Source organism: Leptonychotes weddellii, chromosome 8 (assembly GCF_054177405.1).
Source record: "Leptonychotes weddellii isolate Sample4059 chromosome 8, ASM5417740v2, whole genome shotgun sequence".
NCBI classification, from domain to species: domain Eukaryota; kingdom Metazoa; phylum Chordata; class Mammalia; order Carnivora; family Phocidae; genus Leptonychotes; species Leptonychotes weddellii.
In genome coordinates this window covers 113,379,155-113,404,069 of record NC_138376.1, presented here as the reverse complement: position 1 = coordinate 113,404,069, position 24,915 = coordinate 113,379,155, and the positions used below count along the sequence as shown (strand labels likewise).

The following is a 24,915-nucleotide window of genomic DNA, read 5'->3' as shown; positions in this document are numbered from 1 at the left end:
GGAAGGTGAAGACTAGAAGGGGAAGGCTATGGGAGAGCTAAGGGAAGGACATGGAATCCCTGCAGATTTATAAAGATGTAGCTTTTATTCCTTGCTTTATTCACAACAAAAATTACATAATGAACTTTAATTTTGCTGGAAACTGAAGGAAATAAATTTGCAACATCAAACTTTCTTCCCCTTGGCCTGCCTGGTTTTTGGTCCTCACAGATTAGGAATTATTCTTGGTGTTCCATCACTCAGCCTTGTATCTGAGGCTCGAGAATCATTTCACACTTCAACAGCTCTTTAAATGAAGCATCAAGTTACCTCATAATTGACTTGTCTCCACTGTGTGCTTCAACACACGAAATTCCAGCCAAATTAAAGTACAACAGATGGGAAAAATCACTTGGGAAGAAACACTAATGAAATAGTTTCACTTTCTCTTTGAAAGCTGGAATAATATACTGATTTCAAATAACTCCGGTTGTGTTTCAAATCCTTGGGGTTTGGAACACAGGTACGTGGATTAAAAATCCAAGCAGCAAGTAATGCTTCTTCTGAGCATGTAAGGAGATAGCCCCATTTCAGAAGGGTTTTTATCACGTCATCATGTATCATGGCCCCTGTCCTGGGTACTGAGCTCTAGCTTGGGCATTGCACCACTCACTGCTCACGAGAACAGCCAACACAGCCAGTATCAATCAACCTAGTTCTCGTCAACCCTGTTCCTACACAGGAACAGAGCAAGAAAAACATAGCTGGTCAGGACAATTCTAAGCAAACCCCAAACCCCAAATCCTCAAGCACATAGCCTTCTGCTGTAGTATAATGTCACATTGAGGATATTGACATGGATACAATCCACCAATCTTATTCAGATTTCCGTAGTTTTATTTGTACTCCTTTGTGTGCATGTGTGTTTGGTTCTATACAGTTTTATCACCTGTGTAGGTTTGTGTACCTACTACCACAGTCAAGATGCCGAGCACTTGCAACACCACAGGGGCACTTGGGATGCCTCTTTATAAGACAACCAGGCTCCCCTCTCCAAATCTTGGCAACCGAGAATTTGTCCTCCATTTCTAAAATTTTGTCATTTCAGCAATGTTACATAAATGGAATCATACATGATGTAACCTTTTGGGATTGGCTTTTTTTCACTGAATATAATTTCCTAGAGATTTCTCCAAGCTGTTATGTGTATCCATAGTTCATTCCTTTTTTTTTTTTTTTTTTTTTAAAGATTTTATTTATTTATTTGAGACAGAGAGAATGAGAGACAGAGAGCATGAGAGGGAGGAGAGTCAGAGGGAGAAGCAGACTCCCTGCCGAGCAGGGAGCCCGATGCGGGACTCGATCCTGGGACTCCAGGATCATGACCTGAGCCGAAGGCAGTCGCTTAACCAACTGAGCCACCCAGGCGCCCCCATAGTTCATTCCTTTTTATTGCTGAGTACTATTCCATGGTACGTGTCTGTCACTGTTTGCTTAATCATTCAACTGTTCAAGTGCATTGGGCTGATTCCAGTTTTTGGCTATTGTGAATACAGCCTCTATGGACATCCGTGTAGAAGTTTTTGGGAGAACAAAGTTTTCTTTTCTGAGGTAAACATCCAAGAGTTCAACTATCATGTGATAGTTGCATGTTTAGTTTTTTTGAGGAACTGCCAAATTCGCCACACTGACGGTACTGTTTTATATTACTACCCGTGATATATGAATAATCTAGTTTCTTCTGATCCTCAATCAGCTGTTGTCAATATTTTTTTGGCTGTCTGGTAGGTATATAGTAATATTTCATTGTGGTTTTAATTTACATTTCCCTTATTACTAATGATGTCGGACACCTTGTGCTTATTTACCATCTCTCTTTCCTCTGGTGATGTCTCTTCAATGTTATTTGCCCATTCTCTAATTGCATCATTTGCTTACTGCTGAATTTTGAGTTATTTATATATTTTAGATACTGGTTCTTTGTCAGATATGTGGTTTGCAGATATTTTCTCCCAGTGGATAGTTCAACTCTTTATTCTCTTTATACGATGTTCTGCAGAGCAAGTTTTTAATTTTGATGAAGCCCAATTTAGCAAATTTTCCTTTCATGGGGTTGATTTGGATGTCAAGTGCAAGTAAAATTTTTTGCCAAAAATCCCAAAGATTTTTATCCCATGTTTTTTCTAAAAGTTTTATAGTTTTATGTTCCCAAGTTAAATTCACAGTCCATTTTGAGTTAAATTTTGTCTTAAGCAACAGGTTTAGGTTGAGGCTCTATTTTTCTTCTCTTTTTTTGTCTTTTGCTTATGGATATCCATTTGCTCTGGAGCTATTTGTTGCAAAGCTATCTTTCCTCCACTGACGTGGTTGCGCATTTTTTGCGTCTTGGTCAAAAATCAGCTGGGTATATTTGTGTGGATCTCTTTTTTTGTGTGGGTTCTCTACTCTGTTCCATTGCTCTATTTTCTATGATGTTGACTATATTTCATTGTTTTGATCACAATAGGTAGGCAGTTTGCCTTAATATTGGTGGTAGTAATTTCTCCCCTGTTACTATTGTTTTAGCTGCTCTAGGGCTTGTGACCTAGAGAATCTTGCGCACACGCGGACAAAGATGCTTCCTTGACCAGGTACCAGCTGTAGCTGGGTCCCTCCTGCCAGCTTTACTAAATGCCCGGTATCTAAGTGAAACAGGGGAGTTGCAGGCCCAGCTGGGAAGGACAATGTTTCCTCCACCTGTTTATTTGTAGTGGAGCTCTCAGTTGATTATCCTTGCCAGCGGTGCCAGCTCACCTGTGGTTGTGAGAGACTCCTCTTCTATCAGGGAGAAAAATATGTTGCAGGAATTCTCTGCCTTTAGTGCCCCTCGTTCCTGGTCACACGGCTTTGAAGAATGAAGAAGTGGACCAGACGAAGAAGCAAAGCTTATTGAGCAAGAGTATAAAGTGCCAGAGAGGGAGGGGACCCGAGAGGGTGGCCCCTGCAGTGTCTAAGTTTAAGGGTTTTTATGAGCTCTTTCGTGGAACTACCTTAAGCAATCAGGGTGTGCTGAACTGTGCCCATCAGGGCTCTGGTCACGTATCTGCCTACCTCTTAGGTTAATGTCTCCATGCTGATGGTCTTTTTTTGCTGACATCTGGCGGCTTATGTCTTTACTGCCCCTTGCCCGTGGTCTGGGCACAAGTGCCTTGTGGTCATTGTCTTATTTTAGGACATTTTGCAGAAGTGACTTCTGCAAAGGCTGCAAAGCAGAATGCTAGTGCGCTCCTGTCTAAGCTGCAAAACCGGATGTCAGTGTTGTTTTATCTCAGCTGTCCTGACTCCATATCTTCTTGTTGGGGACTCTGGCCCTGACTACCCACCTGTCCAACTCACTCCTAACAAGTGCGCCTACATGACTGCCCTCTTCTGCTAATTTGGTGATCGGAAACCAATGGGTCTGGGAGGTCTTTCTCTGTTGTGTGGGGGGCAGAAAGGTGCCTGCTTCTGCACTGTTCTTCCAGTAGTAAAGTCCCAAACCAGCTCACCTTCTCACTGGTTGCCAGGGTCCCCCTTTGGTTGTCTGGGGCATCATTTCTAGACTCTACAGTTATGCTTTGTGGAGAGGAGCAAGGATAAGATCAGATGTCAGACTCTATCACACAGATATTTGGTGGGGGGTGGGAGGGATGGGGTGGCTGGGTGATAGACACTGGGGAGGGTAAGTGCTATGGTGAGCGCTGTGAATTGTGCAAAGTCTTGTTGAATCACAGATCTGTACCTCTGAAACAAATAATACATTATATGTTAAAAAAAAAAAAAGAAGAAGAAGAAGATAGCAGGAGGGGAAGAATGAAGCGGGGGAAATCGGAGGGGGAGATGAACCATGAGAGACTATGGACTCTGAAAAACAAACTGAGGGTTCTAGAGGGGAAGGGGGTGGGAGGATAGGTTAGCCTGGTGATGGGTATTAAAGAGGGCACGTTCTGCATGGAGCACTGGGTGTTATACACAAACAATGAATCATGGAACAATACATCAAAAACTAATGATGTAATGTATGGTGATTAACATAACATAATTTAAAAAAGGCAATAGATAAGCAGCTACTTATTTCAGTAAAGAAGATACTGGTATATCAAGAGCAACACTTGACCCTTTATACAGAACTGAAGAGAAATTTCGGAGCCTGGAAAATGTGTGCCATATCCCCAATTAACTGATGATGTTCTTGTGCTTTATTAAAATGCTTAAACTCTTTTTCTTTTCCTTTTTTTTTTCCTTTGACAAAAATAGAGTCTGGGCTAAATTCCAATTTGAATAAGTACACTGATCTTCCAAATTCTCTTGGCAGTGTAAATCACATGCCGTCTTCTTCATATTCTGTCTTTAACTAGTGGAACAGGATGGCAGTGCACACGGAGATAGACGCCGAGTTCTACCGAGAGCCGCCTGCAGATAAAACACCTTTCAGTTAATTACCCCGCCGGATTTACACCGTCCCGGGAGCCTGCAAACTGTGTACTTGAAACAGCACTCTGCTTCTCTCCCTGATTGAAACCCCCTTATTTTCCTTGCCATTGTTTTTGAATCTGTTTAATACTTTTGTGAAAATAAAGAGATCTGTTTGCTGGGGGAAAAAATCATGTTGACATTTCCAAGTGCAACATTTGGATGAGTGTCCCAGCGCCTGCCAATGAATCCACACCTACCTCGGTCCTCTACCTCCCACATGCTAGTTCTGATGTAGAAAATGTTGGGGTTTGGAGCTGACAGCCAAGAAAGAATTCTTGAAAGGCTTTGGGGCCAAAAAGGTGGTTTTATTAAAGCACAGGGACAGGACTCCTGGGCAGAAAGAGCTGCTGCACCGGGGTTGTGAGGAGTGGCTGGTTATAGACTTTGCAGCTGGGGGGAGGTAAAGACAAAGGGAAGTTTCTAAAAGGACTTTCATATGCTAAAGGAGACTCCCAGGATCCTGGAGGCCTAGCTACTGTCCAGCTAAGGTTGTTTTTCCCTCTAGCAAAGCATTAACAGGAAGACAGTTGGGAGTTTCCTGGAGGAATGTTATACTCTGCCTGCCTCAAGGATTTGTCAATGGACGGCAGGTTATAAGGACATTTAATTTTATCTACATTTTCTTCTGCCTTTGTTCCCCATAAGTAGAACCGAGAAAAGTATCTCCACCTTTCCTTCTCAATTGAACACCTTCCAGTTAAATATCTTTGCTCTTATGTCCTTCTTAATAACTGCTGACCCAAAGGTCTGACACCATACAGTATTTTGTATTTAGATGCCACTCTATTTTTTTTTTTCCAAAAGATAGAATCTTAAAAACATAGAATTCACCAGATGTCCAACTCAATCTTTTTAAGGACAAATTTAAACCAATTTACATTGTATTTAAGAAACTCCAGGGAAATAAGTTTCATGATATCTTTTGCAGATACATTCTAATATTGAATAGCTTTATTTCCAAGTAAATTTCTACAAGTAATGATGGGGTTTTGGAATACATGTGAGGTTTTGTGGAGTGAGGTCCAGAGCCGATGACCAAAAAGGAATTCTTGAGATGTCTTTGGTGCAAAAAGGTGGTTTATTAAAGCACGGGGACAGGACCCATGGGCAGAAAGAACTGCTGTACGGTGGGGGGTGGGGTGGGGGGGTGGGGGGGCTTGTGAGGGGTGGCTGATTATATACTTGGGAGTTGGGGGAGGTAAGGAAAAGGGAGGCTTCTTTCTTTCTTTTTCTTTCTTTCTTTCTTTCTTTCTTTTTTTTTAAAGGGAGGTTTTAAAAGAACTTTCATATGCTAAAGAGGACCTACAAGATACCAGGTGCCTTGCCCTCGTCAAGTTCTGGTTGGTTTTCCCTCTAGCAAGGTATTAACATTAGGATAGTATAGTTGGGAGCTTCCTGGAGGAACATTATACTCTGCTCACTTCAAGTATCTGTCAATGGGCTGCAGGTTGTAAGGACATTTAATTGTATCTACATTTCCTTCTGGAAGCTAGGTATTGATAGAAATGCTTTGTTCTTGTAAATTGCTGAGATATTTGTAAACTGACAGAGACTCACGTCTTGCAGGATTGTGATTTCTATAAGTCAACTATTTGTTTTTCCTTTCCTTAGCTTTAGGGGAGCCTGAGGAACGTCACATATATCCCGTGGGGGGGGGGTGGAGTTATGGGATGTCAGCTTCTGCTTTGTCCTCAGCTTGCCTTCTGTTCCCTTATCAGTATTATAGGCATTAAGGCATTCTTCAAAGGAAAAGAATAATTTTCAGTAGGAGAAAATATTTGACTATTCCTTATGCTAATTAAAAATCGAAAGTAAATTTCTAGAGCAGTGATCGTTAGAATTTTATGGGTTACAGACTCCTTTAATAATCTGATTAAAACTATTTTTTTTTTCCACGAAAAGAAGCTATATATAATTGCAGGAGGCTCACAGGTCACCTAAAGTCCACCCAAAGCCTCCAGGTGAAGAGCCCTTGCTCTGAAATATAAGTAATTTTCTCTGAGAACTTCTAAAGTGTCTCTTCTAAATCTTAGAATCCCTCAAATAAAACATAATTCAAGGAGTAGAATCCAAAACGAAATTCAACTGTATCAATTATGATTCTTTGGTTATATGTAACAGACATAAACTGGTTAACTTACGAAGAAATAAATTCTCTGGAGATATTTTTGAGTACCTCATAGATTTGAAGAAAAACCCCAGACCAGAAATGACATCAAGTCTTTGGCAGATACTAATGTAGCCGGACTACAGTCTCTTTGACAGGCTCATGATGACTCAGCTTCAGCTCTTTTGTTACTACAAAACAACAGCAGAAGGGATGCAGGGCAGGCAGAAACAGGAAATGCCCGTTACAGAAGCCACAGACTTCTGAGAAGTTAAGAATGGAAATGACCACTTTATCTTCACTGCCATTTAATGTTTTGATTAGGGCCACAATTATACTCTTACTATTTACTAACTCATGTCTGCATATAACATATGTATATGAATTTTGAGAAACCGGGATACAAAGGCTGGTGGGCCTCCAAGAAGGACATGCTTTCCAACAACAACTCCCCATGAGGCCCAAGAGTGTAACAGACAAGAAGACATTCTCAGAAGATGGAACCAGGAGCCATGGACATCAACCCAACAGACCAGTCTTTTTAGAGTACAAAGTCTGTTTGCGGACTTCCCCACTTCTTGGGGGGCAGGGAGGAGGCCTTCACCATGTCCACACTAAGGAATTTCAGAGTCACCGTGAAACGTGCGTGCTTGTCTGTGTGTGTGTCTTCCATTCCTCTCGTTTCCGAATGAGAGTGCTGAGAGTCTGATCCACAGTTACATATTGGATTTGTTTGAGAGAGATGGGCAAAAAAACAACAACAAAAAAGGGTGCTCCTCTGGCCAAAGACATGAGTAACAGCCAGGTACTATTTTTGCAGGATTGCAGGGTTCTTGTCTCATGGAGTTGAAGAATGAATTTCACGGACACAAAAGGCTGAAGTGAAGTGAAAGTGTATTAAGTGAATGTGAGAGCAGGAAAGAAAGCTCTCGAGAGTGAGAGGGGTCCCGAATGGGTTGCCACTGAGGGCTTTTAGTGGCAGGCTTTTACTGAAAACTTGACCAGGAAGCTTGTGGCCTTGAGATTCTTGGGCCATCTTGGTTTGTTCCCTTATCTCTTGTTCAGCTCTGTCTCAGTGTCTCCACCTGCCAGGAATAGTTTTGGAGCCCAGTCAGGGGGGTCAGGGGCCTCCTATCTCTCCTGCCTAGAGCTTAACCACTTCCCTATTCACAGGACAGGACCTGTGTGCAGAAAGAGTTAAAAGGGGATTGTGAGCAGTGACTGATTTTGTACTTTTTAATTAGTGGGGGTGAGGGATAGCGCAAGTCTCCGAGGAATGCGGAAGCGAGGCTTCCAGGACCTTGAGGGGCCAGCTGCTGCCAAGATGAGGTTCCTTTTAAACCTTAAGGCACAATGGGGCACCTGGGTGGCTCAGTCGGTTAAACATCTGCGTTCAGCTCAGGTCATGATCCCAGGGTCCTGGGATCCAGCTCCCATCGGGCTCCCTGGTCCACAGGAAGCCTGCTTCTCCCTATCCCACTCCCCCCTGCTTGTGTTCCTTCTCTCACTGTGTCTCTCTCTGTCAAATAAATAAAATCTTTAAAAAATAAATAAATAAACAAATAAACAATCATTAAGGCACAAAGGCAGCCACGAGTTCCTTGAGGAAGGTCACACTCTGCATGTTTCAGGGATCTATCCATGGGCTGCAAATCGTAAGGAGATTTTAATTTAAGTTACATTTCTTTTGCGTCTGTTTCCCACATCACTATTAACAGTTTGGAATATTCTTACTTTAATTGCATGAACATGATGAGCTCTCTGGTTGCTTTAGTGGTATATAAATTAAGATCCTATTTGGAAAATGAAGCTGTCTTGACTAGACTATGATACATATCTTCTGTGAACACTGCAGAATACCATTGTTGACAACCTGCCATCTGGTATCATCACGGTTTCTTAGGGGTGTGAATCTTTTTTCAGGTCCTATAAACTGTATTTTTCAATATTTTCACTTGAAGGCCAATCTGATACATTTTTGAAAATGATCATAAGCATTGCTTTAGACCCATTTTAACATCAGCCTAATAGCCCACATAATGGGGAACAGTGTAGTTTATTCAGTTATAATCTACTGAAAGCCTACTCTGTGAGGTTTTGTGCTATGATTTGTGGGTGATTAAAATGCATAATATATGACAATTACAATATAGTCCTTGCACTCAAGGAGAATATAACCCATTATACAGCAGAGAGATGAAATCTTTACACAAAGTATTAGAAATGGTCTTAATGTGACAAGCTAGTTAAACAGTAGTGACACAACAGAAGAAATAAAGCTTATCAGACACATTTGAAGCATCCAGGTTCTTGAAGACCAAGAGTTATTGAAATCTGCAAATGGTATATGAGCATCTCATGGGGAATTTTAACTTCCCTTCAGGACATTTTTTTGGTCATATCTGCAAACCACAAATGAAACTCTGGCTTTCCCCCTGCTTCCTTCCTCTTCGTGTTTATAGAGCCAGAGATGATTTAAATGTTCATAAATGAAAAGCAAGAGTAAATACAAGCAGTCTGTATGAATCATAAACTGGAAAGCAGCTTCTGAATTCAAGTTAATCATTTTATTTTTTTATTTTTTTAAGATTTTATTTGTTCATTTGAGAAAGAGAGAGAGAGAGGGGGAGGGAGAGGGAGCACGAGAAAGGGAGGAGGAACAGACTCCACACAGAACACAGAGCCTGACACGGGGCTTGATCCCAGGACCCCAGGATCATGACCTGAGCCAAAGGCAGATGCTTAACTGACTGAGCCACCCAGGCGTCCTCAATTAAAATAAGATTTTAATAGTTTTGGCTTTTTATTTTAATAGTTAATGGCTTCAGATGATTTGCTACAGAAATGATGGTCTTAGGCAAAACTTTAATGTCGGCCAAAGGCTGTTTTTCACACATTATGGTGTAAAATATGCCGGCTTTGGGCACCTGCTACTCCAGAAGCAACTAAAGTTAAAAATCGGCTAAGTTCATGAAAAAATACAGGAAAACTTCAAAGTTCCTTCAGAAAAAATACACAGCAAAATTTTGTATTATATTATTAATTGTATAACCATATAATCAGTAATTCTATCATTAATCAAATAGTTATTGGTGAGGTTGTATCTAATGATTTTGGCCATTAGCACAAGTTTAATCTTCCTGTTGAAAACACATGAAAATTTTCTATTCAAACCTGTAAAATATTATAGAGATGTTAACCAGCTGAGCCCAGTTTCACCAATGAGCTATATTGATTTATATTACTTAACAGTTTATTAACTAAGTCTTTACTATGTAACATATTATTTTGGAATCTTTTTCACAAAGGCAAACATCATTTTTTAATGAATTTTCTTTGTACCTGCATAAATATATCAACCACCCACAGTTGAATGTGGCATGAAAGAGATATCCCTGTGCCATCTGAATTGGCGATTCTGAAATCAATGGTTTGATGAACATTGAAAATAAAGGGTGTCATTATATTATATTCCAGATGGGAAAAGGATTTACAGATTAGGTAAGTGTATTTTTATAATTAATAAAATGTATTAAAAGTGCCTGGTTTATTTGGATAAACTTAGATTTTTTTAGTTATGGATTGAAATTATTATACAATGGTAATTTGTTATGTAAGTTCACTTAAACAATAAACCATCCTGTGTGTTGATGCTGCCATCTGTGTTCATACCAAAAAGAAGGATGCTTAGCCTAAGCACATGCAAAGCCTTCAATGTATAACGCAGCTATTCCATGAAAACACACCTGTGGTTGGAAACTATTTTATCTAAATTAAGAGGAATAGAATTTGTTTTATAATTGATTAGACAAAAAATGTTGTACCAGCTTAAAACAAAGTTCCTTCATAATGTTAATCTCAGAAATGGGAAGGTCGTTGAAACTTTTATTGATCTGTTATTAAGAATCCCACTTGGGATATGGCCCAGGGCACACAGTTTCTTCTCTGAGGCAAATTCCATTACGGTATGGCTCTTCTTGCCACTTCTTCCTCTACTTTTCTATTTTCCAAGAGGCAGTGGATACAAGGGCTTCATTGGAATGAGACAGAGACACAAGATAAACGTGAGAATATCATGCAACGTGTTTTTAATGTTTGAAAATAGTCTATATAAAACAGAGGGCTCAGAGACTAGAAGTCAATGTTTTTTGTTTTTGAAAATTTGGTTTCTATTTTTTTAAAGATTTTATTTATTTATTTTAGAGAGAGAGCGCACGCAAGTGGGAGAAAGGGCAAAGGGAGAGGGGGAGAGAGAATCTCAAGCAGATTCCACACTGAGCATGGAGCCCAACAGGGGGCTCGATCTCACAACCCTGAGATCATGACCTGAGCCAAAACCAAGAATCAGACTCTTAAATGACTGAGCCACCCAGGTGCCCTGAAAACTTGATTTCTAAAAGCCAGTTAAAAGTTTAGTGAGGTTGTCAGCAATTTTCTGATTCATTTAAATGAAAATTGTCCTTCGTTATATTTCAGAAAACACTTTAGTGGACACTTCGATTTTGCAAAAAGGAAAGCCACAATCCTATTCTTCAGTGGAGGTGTTAGAGACACTGAAGTGTTAAATTGCTCTTATAATGATGTTTCATTATCATCAGAGTTGCACCCTCGGGATTATTACTCAGAAGCCAGCCTGTGACTGCAGAAGAGAAAGCTGTTTTCTCTGCTCTTACAAGAGCCCCTGAGAAAGGGGGTAGAGAGTTGACCTTGAAGTACTTGGGAGGATGCAAAGAGGTAGATGATAAGAGACTAAGGCAAAAGAAACTGAATGAGAAGCCATACATTTGTCAAAGATGATGATCTAGGGATTGTAGGAACTTAGTATGCTTTATACACATATCTTGGTTAACTCAATCAACACAACTGAGGGTCTTTAAACAGCTATGTATTCTAACAGAGTTATTTATTAACTATGATCCCAGACAACTATCTTCAGCTTCTCAGTAAGCTTTACTGTTCTTCTACATGGAGATGATCTCAGTGGGGACAGTGCAAACCTCTAGAGAATAGTTAGGAAAAATGCGGGGGCATTTTGGATTGGCCCAAGAATGGGACAGAACTACTGCTATTTACTGGTTGAATGTTAAGGATGTTAGATATCCCCCAATCTTTGAAAGAATCACATGCAACAAAGAATTATCTTACCTCTCTATGATTTGAATGGTCCATCATTCCTGTGGTCTAAAAGCAAATTAATGATCCAAGAACCTAACTCTGTAAGATATATAAAACAAAAGTATCTTTTGCAAAGTTTTAAAAATTCACTGAATATTTCAAGGAATGCATCAGTTGTCCACACTAAAGGCAGACTAAACATTGTTATCTTTGAAAATTTACCAAGGTTGTTCACCATTTTGAAAATTGTATCACCAATGGCAACCCCATTCCAAATATTTGAGTGACAATTACAAACCACCTGTAAATCAGTCTGCATTTATTTGTACCTACTGCATTGTCAGTGATTCCAAGTATAGGTAGGAACATTTTACCTGGTGTTCTATGTCCCATGTATTTCCAGTGTAGTCACTCCAAGCATTTATACAGTAATATTTATAGTATCTTCTTACAAAATATTTTGATTTTATTTTTCCTTTATTTTAAAGGTCAGGCACTATATTTCTTTTTTATTTATTAGAAAATACTTTGTTAAGTCTACCATCTTGCTACCTCTTTTCTGTTCTTACCAGATTTTCTTGTACGGAAAAGATCTAGAAACAAAGCAAATATTTGTCACAGGAGAATTAGCTGAATCAATGACAATGTATTTGTGCCATGAAATATTTCACAGTAATTAAAAAGAATGAATTACTTTTGTCTCAAAGAGATTTTGTATTCTTTGGTGAGAAAAATCAAGACACAGTAAAGAATGCATAATAAAATGACATTTTGTAAAATAGGTCATGATATAAAATATGTATGATTATATCAGATGAGTGAAAAACATGGAAATATTTATACTAGGTTGTTATCATGTATTATTTTGTGGGGTTGGGAGATCACAGGGTGATGAAGGAAAGTTTAGGCAAAGAATAATAGAGGAAAAGTGCATGTGTTTGCATATTTGAGTAAAATTACATATATATGTATATATCTAATTAACATTTTAATAATAAGATTTAATAATAAGGGGTGCCTGGATGGCTCAGTCATTAAGTGTCTGCCTTCGGCTCAGGTCGTGATCCCAGGGTCCTGGGATGGAGCCCCACATCGGGTTCCCTGCTCCGCGGGAATCCTGCTTCTCCCTCTCCTACTCCCCCTGCTTGTGTTCTCTCTCTCGCTATGTCTCTCTCTGTCAAATAAATAAATAAAATCTTTTAAAAAAAGATTTAATAATAAGATTTAAGTACATGGGGCATCTGGGTGGCTCAGTCCTTAAGCGTCTGCCTTTGGCTCAGGTCATGATCCCAGGGTCCTGGGATTAAGCCTGGCATCGGGCTCCCTGCTCAACAGGAAGCTTGCTTCTCCCTCTCCCACTCCCTCTGCTGTGTTCCCTCTCTCGCTGTGTATCTCTCTGTCAAATAAATAAAATCTTTAAAAAAAAAAAAGATTTAAGTACATGAAAAAAGGAAAGGTTTGACTGATTAAAAAATACCTTTGGAGTTTTCGTCTGAGGAAGCTATGAACTAGAAGTGTGCTTCTGGGAGAAGCCCATTTCTGGTCACGTGCCTCAGTTAATCCACTGCAGTTTTCTAAAACTGGCAACCAAGAACATGCTCTGTGACTTACAAAAAACATGGTGCTGGGACTGATGACAGGGGATGCATTTGAGGTCACAGTCTCTATGTCTGGGTGACCTGACCGAGTGTTAGGTAGGATTCAGAGTTCAAACACTTGTATTGAGCTTAACCCACAACAGCTCTTGCCCGGTGAAGGACACAAATCTGAAGCATATTTTAAAAATATCTTAAAGTCTTTACAGTTATAAACAAAATTCCCTCTAAGAACCATAGCTGTTTTTCTCATTGTTGAATGTCTTCAAATGCAATCCTGTTAGCCCATTCATGATCTTGTTTTACTGTTCACCAAAAATGCAGCAATTCAGAGGGAGACACATCAATGTTATTGCATTTTAAATATTTTGAGGCACTTTTTATTGAAATTGGAAAAATTGAAACTCTAATGGCTACTCAAATGATAGTTTTCTGAGAGAAACCAACAAATGAACATTATAACACAGGAACTCATTCTAAGAAGGAAAACCTAGTACCTTATCAGTAGGGAAGGTTATAGATCACACAAAAAAAAAGGAAGGAAAGAAGAAGGAACGAAGGAAGGAAGGAAGGAGAAGAAAAGAAAAAAAAAGAAAGAAAAAATAAGGGGTTTCCTCTCCAGAAGAAGGCGGTGAGTATTGGGCACTGCTAGTTACTTTTTCTTCCCTTTCTTTTTTTTCTGTGTGTCTGGAGCCAGCGTCTTCTTCTCTGGCTCCACCGGACTTGTTTCTTCCTCCGTAGCCAGAGCTTCTAATCTTAGGCGCTCAGCTTCCAGCAACTTGTTTCTATACTCTTCCCTGATATCAAAGATCTTCTGTCGGGCTTCATCTAAAGAGTCCTATTCCAAAACAAAATCCCAAGCAATTAAGATCTACTGTTAAAAGCTTATGGTCCCAGAAAGAAATTAAAAAAAAAAAAAAAAAGCAATCCCTTGATCCCTTCCTCATGCCAATAGATTCCTGTGGCAAATTACTGAAGAGAGACAGAGAAAAAAATATTAGGTTATGGTCTCAAATGTTTATCAATACATGAAACATAAGAGAGCAACAAAGGGTACATGAGATTTTAACAAAATGTTAAATAAAAGCATTACTAAGAGAAAGAGAGAGAAAGGGAAGAGATAGGCATGAGTTCAAATATAAGCTCTAGAAAACATGCAGCTCAGTGCATCTCTCACCGTAATTGTGCTCAGTAAGTTCTAGTTCCCCACATTGTACTAGACCTGATGAAATGTGTCTGACCTGTACTTGAAGAACTTTCAAGTACTATCACCCAGTTCACTGCTTTCTTTGTTATTGTCCGTTTGGCTTTCATTCAAAGACACCAAGCTAAATCCGAGATCACCTCTTGGTCCAATTCTTACTTACCCCTACCCTCTCCTCCTGGATCAACTGATTCACTTGGTTTTCTGGACCTCATACCCCATTGACTTTTCTTCCTCTTTCACTAGCTGCTCCTTGTCAGTTGCCTCTGCTAATTTCTCCTCTTCTCCTTCATCTCTTAACGAGGAAATGGCCATGTCTTAGATCTTAGACCTCTTTCCTTGGTGATTTTATCTAACCCCATGGCTTTAAATTCCATTTCTATACTGATGGGGGTCCCCCAATTTTCTAATCTAGAGCCCAGATCTCTCTCCTAAATTCCAGAACCATATATCTAACTTCTTTCAATATCTCCCACATGACTGTAATAGATATGTAAGAATGCTTTTTTCTGATACAATAGAAATATCCAAAAATGTCTCAAATTGAAATCTTTGTCTTTCCTTTCAAGCCTTCAGATCTGATGGCAACTCAACCCTATCAATTGTTTAGCCAAAAACCTTAGAGCATTTCTTGACTCTTTACTTTCTCTTATACCAACAATCCATCAGGAAATCCTGATTCTACTTTTAAAATATATATAACTATAGTTAAATTATAGTTTATATTTTCAAAAAGAAGGGTAATTTTCAAAACTTAATGTCAGTTCCAGGCAACATTCTAAAAATATTCACAAATAAAGCAGTGATACAATTTAAGTGCCAATGTAGCTTTCCTAAGAAACTTTGGCTTTCTTGTTTCATTTGCATTTCTGACAGAATGGGCACAATTATGGTTCAACCTGTTGTTTCCTGTTTCAAAAATGATATAATTTAAAAAAAGGATTAATGAACTGATGCTAGCCAGAAGAGAAGTATTTAGAAATGACTGTTTTTGTCTTCATTGCTGAATTCTTCGAGAAATTTTCTGTGGTTTTGCAACTTGCATGATTGTGGTGGAGATTATGGCAGAGTTGAATGTCAGAATGAGACTCTCCTCAAAGCTTTTGGTGAAAGAAAAGTCCTGTATCCACCACAATAAAATTGGCTTCACTAAACCAATTGTACAAGATGAGAGTAGTACCGTATTAAAAAGAGAGACAGGAGCGCCTGGGTGGCTCAGTCGGTTAAGCGTCTGCCTTTGGCTCAGGTCATGGTCCCAGGGTCCTGGGATCGAGCCCCGCATTGGGCTCCCTGCTCAGTGGGAAGCCTGCTTCTCCCTCTCCCACTCCCCCTGCTTGTGTTCCCTCTCTCGCTGTCTCTCTCTCTGTCAAATAAATAAAATCTTAAAAAAAAAAAAAGAGACAGAGAATGTCATCTGAAGGATTTAGTGTAAAGTAAGTTTAATATGTCAGTAATCTCTTGAGGATTGGTGTCTTTTTCTCCCATCTGATAAGAAGTGGGGTACGGATAATGTCTATTAAGGGAGACTCAAGCAAAACTTAAGGTGTTTGTGCCTCACACTTAAAGAATGAGATCCGAATTAAAAAACCATCCCCGTTGGGGCACCTGGATGGCTCAGTCGGTTAAGCGTCTGCCTTCGGCTCAGGTCATGATCCCAGGGTCCTGGGATCGAGCCCCACATCGGGCTCCCTGCTCAGTGGGAAGCCTGCTTCTCCTTCTCCCACTCCCCCTGCTTGTGTTCCCTCTCTCGCTGTCTCTCTGTCAAATAAATAAATAAAATCTTTAAAAAATAAATAAAAAATAATAAATAAAAAATAAATAAATAAACCATCGCCATTAATATTTCTTCCCTATCGCCTTCCCATCTACTGCATTTGCTTGTCTATTAAACACAGAAAAAAAACATGACTGGAAATAACGAAATTCCCTTTTGTCTTATAATATTGTAATTTAAAGTATTTTCTACACGATGAATTGAATCTACATAATTTTAATATTCACCCAGTTCTCTTCACACATATTTTGTTGTTGTCTTCTCTCTCTTTCCTCCCATTTTTGTGGATAGATCTCCAATACTGCATTATGGAAGGGTTTAAGGAAGTAAGTAAAATTCAGTGTGTTTCACCAATCTTCCATCTTCTCTGAGGAGTTGGGAACTAAATGCTTTCAAGACTTCTTTCCACCCAGGTCCTATATTACTCTTCTATGATATCTTTTTAACATTATAAGAGAATGTGTCAACTGTAATCTGTATGTTGAGACTCACCCGCATCTCCCCATACATCTCCAGGATTTCATCTTTTACTTTAAGCTGTTCCTCTTGGTCAATGTCTCGAATGCTGAGGACTCTGGTCCTATACTGACGGAACTGATGAACCTCCTCTGCCTTTTGCATTGCCTGCTGCTTGTTCAATTCCTCCGTTTGTAGCACAGGGTCGTTGTCTATCGTTTTTCTATAAAAAACATCAAAAGAGATGCATAAATCATTTTGGAATGCTGGACTGAACTTTACTTCAGAATTCAAATAATTTAAAATCATATGGACAGTGTGGTGGTCTGAATCCAATCAAATGTTAGGAATAGAAAGGATAAACTATTATTTTTTGATGAGCTATGCTCCGTTTATTAAGTCACTAATATTTTAGGAAACAATTCTAGGAAAATACCAGTAAAAATCAGATGCTTCATCTGATGAGGTGTTCATGGAATTGGTGTTGGAAAGTATGAGAATATTTGGAGGTTTTTCCTTTTTTAATTTATGCAGTTAAATAATGTTGAAAATATTTTCAAACATAAATATGCTTGAGTAACTATCTCTCTCTGTTAATCTCTGTCTAGTTCTTGATAAAATTGAACGTACTTAAATAATGCCAGCAGGCATAGTGGGGAATTTTCTGCAGCTCAAGTCACTTTAATCAGCTTATAAATTAAATCTTTACAGGAAATATTCAAATGCTTTTATGATTGACTTAATAAAACATTTGCTAAATTTGAGATGTAAAATCATGTACTTCTAAAAATTTGAATACATTGAAGTATATTAAGCATTTCAGTTCAAATTTTGAGTTGTTTAGCAACTTATTAATGTATCCAAAATTCTATGAACACAAATGTCCGCATTAATCATGTTTATTAAAACTTACCGTACATACTGAGTTAAATTTACACATTCTAGCGCTTTTCGAATAAGTCGTGGAGACGTTTCCAAAATTGTTGGGGATCGTGAACGAGGCCCTGTTAAAAAAAATAAGTCTTAGACTTTGAAAAAAGAATCAACACTGACTACATGACTGTTGTATCTTATTTTAATTAAAAATAATATCTTCTGTTAAAAAAAACAACTGTTGCTTGGACTTGTCTAATTTAATATGATTTTAATGTGACTCAATTTACTTTATTAAATATAATTATATTTCATATTTATCCTCTAGCTGGTGTTACTATACTTACAGTTACATGAAGGAAATGGCAAAGTGAATATACTCTATAAGAAGAGTAACAGAATGTTACTGTGATGGTAGTTAAATGAAGGTGGAGACAAGAAAAGTCATACTGTATTTCTTTATAAACAAATTAAATGACCCAATATTTAAAATGCTTCATCTAGGGGTAAAAGCCATCATAAGCACTATGGGGAGTGGGATATAAAAATATTTAAGACATAGTAATCTACTTTAAGAAACTTGTAGATCCAGTGCGGTAGGCAATATACAGCAGGTAAACAGTGAAAATCAAGTTAGCAGGAAATTTCTACTCCCTAAACTCATTTGAACCCACAAGAAAAAACTTAAAAAAGAGACTTTAGAGTCTATGATATTAACTACTCAGGCTTTCCAGGACATTTAATCTCCTTTTAAAAAAATTACTGGAGTATAAAATGTCATAAAATTCACCCATTTTAAAAATGTAATTCAGTGCTTTTTCGTATGTTTACAGAGTTGTGCGACCAGCACCCAAATCCAGTCTCAAAACATTTCCATTCTCCACATAAAATCTCCTGTGCCTCTCACAGCCCTTCTCCATTCCCATCACAAGCCCCAGGCAGCCATCGATGCGCTTTGTCTTCTATAGCTTTGTCTTTCTTGGACATTCCATGTAACTAAGAATGGTAAAATGACATCTAACTTTTTAAGAAACTGTCAAATCATAGTGTTTTGATTATTGTTAGCTTCATAATAAATTCTGAAAACATGAAGTAAAGATCCTCCCCCTTGGTTCTTTATCAAAACCGGGTCTTTTGCATTTCCAAGTAACTTTTGGGATCAGGTTGCTAAATTCTATAAAATGTCTACCAGAACCTTGATAGAGATTATACTGAATTTATAGATCAATTTGGGAAGAAATGCCACCTGACCATATTGAGTCTTCTAGTCCAAAGCATGGACTGCCTCCTTCTTTCTTTAGATTTTTAAAAACCTCCTTTAGTGACGTTTTGTAGTTTTCAGTATACAGGTCTTGCACTTTCATTAAATTTATTTCCATACATTTATTACTGACATTACTGTGAATGAAATGGGTCTTAATTTCCTTTTTTAATCGCTCATTGATATTATGTAGAAATGAAAGTAATTTCGTATATTAATCTTGTATATTGTACTTTTTATTTAGTTACATGCCTTCAGAGTTTTAACATGTTTTTTAATTAATTGTTTTTCAGTTTATTAGTGCTTTTTGGGAGAGGCTATGTCAGGTCCTCACTTCGCCATCAAGATGTCTCACGCCCCACGGACTATTTAATCTTGCTTTTTACGCATGGTTGTGATAGCCTCCAGCAATATTGGAAAGTGCTTAATTTATAACAATTTGTTAAAAGTGATCACTCATTCAGAAATAAAATCTAATATAAACCTTTAAAAAACATTTTAAACATGATATACAAATTAATTTTTCATTTTTTTGAAAATACATGAAGACGGTACATGTGAAAAAACAGAATATCCTAACTCAACTCTATGATGAAAACATAAATTCAACCACGTCTTTCATTTTATAACAGAAAACGTTCCTGAAGAGTTGACACTTTACAATATGTTTTTTAGAAACCAGCAGCCAATAACTTTTCTTTTTTCATTGTGATGACTATGGGATCTTAGATTGCTAAAGTTCATTTGCTTTTCTTCTGAACATACCTACTTATTCTGGCTATATTTTTGGCATTTCAAACATGAGACTGGAAAGAAAATACTTACTGATTAATTAGATAGTTGTGTTTTCTTGCCTCCTGCCAAATAACATATATTTAAACAGAAGAGGGTGTGGGAAAGGGGCAGAGAAGTTTAACCTTCATGTCCTGCTACTAAACTCTGTTGTCAGAATAGGTTGTGAGTGTATTATGACAGCCTTGTTCCTCTAGAATAGTGCAGCCTAAAATGTGTGTGTGTGTGTGCATGGACGTACGTGTGTGTGTGTGTGTGTGTACACCATCCTCCGTCTGCAAACTGGCCCTCTGTGGGATAAGTTCTGAAAATAAGAACATGCATTTAGAAATATCTTTAAAGCCACTGGTCATTACTGGGCTCATTTTATTACATTTTACAAAAGTTTCCGCTTCCAACAGACTAAGGGAGAAAACTTACTTCATCATGGGTAGTCTGAAAATCGTTGTTCAAGGCATAGTGATTGTGAAGCCTGGGGAAAAGATGTGGGAATAAAGACAGACAAAGATCACCTGCAATGTTTGGAAAAGGCATTTTCTAGAGGCTCCCAGAGATGAAGGGGAAGTGGAAAGCAATGTTTTTGAACTTGACTATGGCTTTGGTATTGAGGAAGAATGCTTAGGTGTGAAACCCATAATGATACCATTTACATATGCCCTCTGGTACTGACGGAAATTGGTCTAAGTTACCTATTATATGAAAATAGGAAGTAGCAAGAATAAGGTAGGGTTTTTTCATTTTGTTTTTAAAGATTTTATTAATTTATTAGAGAGAGAGAGAGAGCATGAGTAGGGTGAAGGGCAGAGGGAGAAGAAGACTCCTTACTGAGCAGGGAGCCAGATGTGGGACTCCACCCTGGGATCATGACCTGAGCCAAAGGCAGACGGGTAACTGAACGAGCCACCCAGGTGCCCAAGAATAACGCAGTTTTGTGGGAATCACAAATATTTATTGGAATATAGAGACCAGATCATGCAAAGCTCTCCCAGGGTCTGTAATCTCTTACAGGTGATGCTTCTCCAGGAGCGAGGGCCAATATGGGGCACCAACAGCCGAGGTGGGAGCAAAGCATGGAGTTCCAAAGAAGAGCTGGACAACCAGACCCACGGTTCTCAAGCAGGATTCCTTCTACATCCCCAGTACCTGGGGTCCATGGCCATGTTTCAGTGCTGTAGGATGTACTGGAAACCCAAAGGCACACCTCTCCTTGGAGGGAGAAGGGGTCAACTTTTCTTGATTTTGTGGGATTGAATTTATATTTTATTTTATATGTAATATATTTTTTGTATTATTATATTATACATATATTATTTATATTAAATAAAAAATGATAGTAAAACACACACAAAAAAACAAAAACACATTTCAAACGTGTTGGAGACATTTTTGCTTGAGGACAGGCCACTTTGGTCTCAGTCCTCCATCCCCACTCACGTTTACCTTTCCTCCCTGTTTCCTGCCCTCTCCTTTCCATCCCAAAGTACACTCTTTCACAGTGCTGTGAACTTTAATAGAAAGATGTGAAGACTGAAGGCCAAAAGTGTGAAGAAATGAAGAGCAGGAGAGCTGACACGGAAGCGGTCCCTCCCAATACTGGTCTGGGGCTCTGCGCAAAAAATGAAATCTGCACCATGACTGAGGGGACACACTACCGGAGGCTGGAGTGAAGAATCATGATGGTGTTCCATTTTCGCAACTTAAAAAAATTACCTTGTTAGCATATAAATAAACAGGTCAACCTCCGAGTGTAATTAGATTTTCATTTCACAGGTCTTTAACCAAGTGTGGGGAGAAGTTTGTGTTCTGTTAGAGATCACAACACGTGGAATGAAAAGAACTAGGATTAGAGTCCTGATTCACGCCACACTGTTTCCTCTTCCTGCCCTCGCGTGAGGCATTTATCAATCACTTAAATTCTGAGGCAGAGATAGCAGTATATGATTTGTCTAGTTCACAGAGGCTCCAGTGAGATAATATAGATGCAAAACCACTCTACAAATTAAATATCAATATAGAATGATAGATGTTATTCTAAATAAGTTTTAGTGTTACATCATGCATGTCATTATTTATTAAATGAGTGCTTACTTTCAAAATATTGGCTCAAAAATGGAATCTCTTGTTACTATAGTAAAAGAGCCCTTTGAATTTCGGGATTTTCCTCTTCCCTGTGGAAATCCTTCAAGGACATGTTTTAGCCATAAACAGTTTTTAATTTAAAAATTCTGACTGGAAAAAAATAAATAAATAAAAATAAAAATTCTGACTGGTTTAGAATTTTGAGAAAAGAACCATTGTTGGTGTTTCCGAGGATGCCTCCTTCCAAAATATCTTTCTTTCTTGCCTGGGTTCTGAACAAGTAGAGAAATAAATAGTACTATTTTTACTACTGATATAAGTATAATTGGAGAATGTAGCTCCATGTGAGAGGCAAACGGGCCACGGTCACAGAACTCGACAGCCAGCTGACCCCTGCTGTCCCCCTCATGATCACAGGTGGTGCCTGCAACTCAGGGATGAGCTAGGGACCCAGGATCCCCTATGGGCAGCCCAATTTATTGTTTCAACCATATAGACACTTAGTCCCTTAGCAACAGAGAGTTGCTGCTCAGGGGAAATCCTTCCTCAGGGAAGCCAGCACAGACAAGACATTTCTCTGTAAAAACTTCCATGGAGGATTTATGTTCATTTTAGTGAACAAATACGAATCCCCATTATATGAAAATGAACCAAATCCATGTGGTTTGTGCACCACTGAAAACTCCTCTCCTCCAAAATTTTAGAATCGGAGTATTTAAAATTTGTTGTAAAAGGTAAAAAGAAAATATATCATGTAGCCTATGATAGATAAAAGGATCTACATTTGGTGGCAATGGCATGTGCCGTCGCTGCAATTTTATTCTTAGTGTTTGTAGACACAGAGAAGTGTACAAAAATACACCTGCTACAGTTTGTTTTTTGTTTTGTTTTGTTTTGTTTTTCGTCCACTTCTATCTTTAAGATAGCTACTGAGCAATGAGGTCCTTGAGCAAGATTATCAACTCTGATAAGCAAAATGAAGACCTATGAATCCCAAATACACATTCTTCTATGCTATAACCCGAGGCATCACATGTGTTTGTTGGTGTCTTTTCCAGAATTTTTATTTCCAAGTACGTATTTTTCTTACAAATGAGAATACTACTTACTGATCTCCTTTCGCACACTCTGCTCCTCCTTCCCTGCTGGGGACATTCCTCCACTTTCGCTGCTCCCTGACTTGGACAGATCCTTCAAGCCCTTGCCCATTTGCCACTTCTTCCACAGCATACTCCCCGATGGTATGACATCTTTGCTCTCAGAACTCATGGAACCCTTTGTGTCCGACTCTTTTGTGGCACTTGAGGACATTTCAACTACAACATGACATGTGTGTTACCGAAGACAAACTTGCATTCTATAAAATCATACACAGAAAGTGACGAAGGTGTGTGGGAGCCAGGTTTGGAGCCTACTGGAAAGCTTTTGCAAACCAGAGCACTAGCAAAAACAATCTTTGGTAGCCTCAGAAATCATTGTGGATGGCCCAGACCACCAGTGTGTCTGGAAGTGCCTCAGGATATGAACACATCACATAAAAATAGAGGCTTTGGGGAGGTGAGACACCGCAAATGGAAATGGGATCTCTGAACCACTGGGGCCCCTTCTAGGGTGGGCCCTGGAGGAGATTCAACCTGCCTTGTGTGGGAAATGTATGTGAATGGGGTTCTCCTCTCTGAAGAGGGAGACTGTGTCTAGGCACTTGTCCTAAATTATCTTAAAATAGAGCTGAAAAGAGCTCTTGCTTGTGAAGTTGCAAAGCTGGAAAGTTTTTCCTTAATGCTATAATTCTACTCCCACTGTTCTAGATCTTTATGCCTAGGGGGAAAAAAAAAAAAAAAACTGTGTAAAACCTACCACAACTTCCACATTATGTAAACATTCCCCCCCATTTATCAATTGCAGATAATTTAATTAATGTTATATTCTGCTTTGAATAAAAGGTGATAATAGGTCAGTGCTTGAAAGCATGGAGAAATGTTGAAATAAATATGTTTTAAGATACTATTAAAATTGATTACCCTTAGAGCAAAATGGATCAAGAAAAAAGAAATTTAAATGAAATTTATTCCAGGAAGTTTAACTTAGATAAAATAGACAAATTTCTTATAAAACACACCTTACTAATCTGACACAAGAAGAGTTAGAACAGCTTAATAGTGAGGGATAGAAAGTATATACTGTATGAGTCCAGATATAAGAAGTTCAAGAACAGGCAAAATGAAAACAGGGTAGTAGAGGTCAGACCAGTAGTTACCTTGAGGGAGAAAATGGCTGAGGGAAGGGGAATGAGGAAGACTTTGGAGTTGTTTAAGTGTTTTAGATCTTGATCCGAATGGTGGTTCCTGAGTGTATATATATGTAAAAATGTGTCAAGCTGTACAACGAATATTTGTGTCTTTATTGCATGAATGTTGTAGGACAAGGTCAGCCTCCTGTGAGCCTTGTTCTCCACTAGGCCTTGTCCTTGGCTTGTGAATCTCAGTTTTAGCAAAGAATCCTGCTGGACTAATTTATGAAGAATCACCCCTCATGCTTTGATATCCAGTCCGGCTCCTCTCTCCCCCTACCCCCCATACCTAGCCAAGTTTTCTGGGTAACTCTCCACCCATTCCCTGCCTAGTCACTATAAAGCCCCACTTGTCCCTGCTGTATTCAAAGTTGAATTCAATCTCTCTCTCTCCTACTGCAATAGTCTTGAATAGTGTCCCTTGCCATTTTTAACAAGTGTCCAGTGCAACATTTTTCTTTTGCATATAACAATACAACATTTCTAAAAACAATAATAAAATCTAATAAAATTGAAAATAAAAAATGATAGAATCATAATAAAACCTATTCACCTTTGTATTCTTAATATATTAGACTTTAACACTTAGAAAAGTGAGTACTTTAGGAGTTAGAAATATTTCAAATCCCAACTCTATCACTTTTGAGATATGTGACTTAGGAAGAGTTCGGTGACTCTCTGAGCATTAGTCTCTTTATCTGTAAAATAGGAATAGCAGTGTCAACCTCATAGTTGCTGTAGGTTAAAAGGAGATAAACAAAAAGTGCTGTGAAGAGTACCCATCCCAGGAAACAAAATCAGGGTGATATTTGTTGTTTATACTCTTTATATGAAAAGTTAAGGGGCATTATCTTTATAAAAAGCATTGAATTGCATTTCTAAAGACATAAACATGG

The 24,915-nt window shown here is 38.6% G+C and overlaps 1 protein-coding gene and 1 long non-coding RNA gene across 2 annotated transcripts in view; one reads left to right on the top strand and one right to left on the bottom strand.

The window, feature by feature from the left end:
* Nucleotides 1-4,589, top strand: part of LOC145723131 (uncharacterized) — a 188,087-nt gene extending 183,498 nt beyond the window's left edge. Inside the window, exon 3 of the long non-coding RNA XR_014147987.1 lies at nt 4,356-4,589. This is a non-coding gene — a long non-coding RNA (uncharacterized LOC145723131). The remainder of the gene's footprint in view (nt 1-4,355) is intronic.
* Nucleotides 4,590-13,565: 8,976 nt separating this feature from the next.
* Nucleotides 13,566-24,915, bottom strand: part of ADGB (androglobin) — a 141,238-nt gene continuing 129,888 nt past the window's right edge. Inside the window, exons 31-34 of the mRNA XM_081829380.1 lie at nt 22,839-23,045; nt 17,638-17,728; nt 16,761-16,947; nt 13,566-14,128 (exon numbers count right to left, since the gene is read on the bottom strand). Of these exons, the coding sequence (XP_081685506.1) occupies nt 13,943-14,128; nt 16,761-16,947; nt 17,638-17,728; nt 22,839-23,045 (671 nt within the window). The 3' untranslated portion in view covers nt 13,566-13,942. The remainder of the gene's footprint in view (nt 14,129-16,760; nt 16,948-17,637; nt 17,729-22,838; nt 23,046-24,915) is intronic.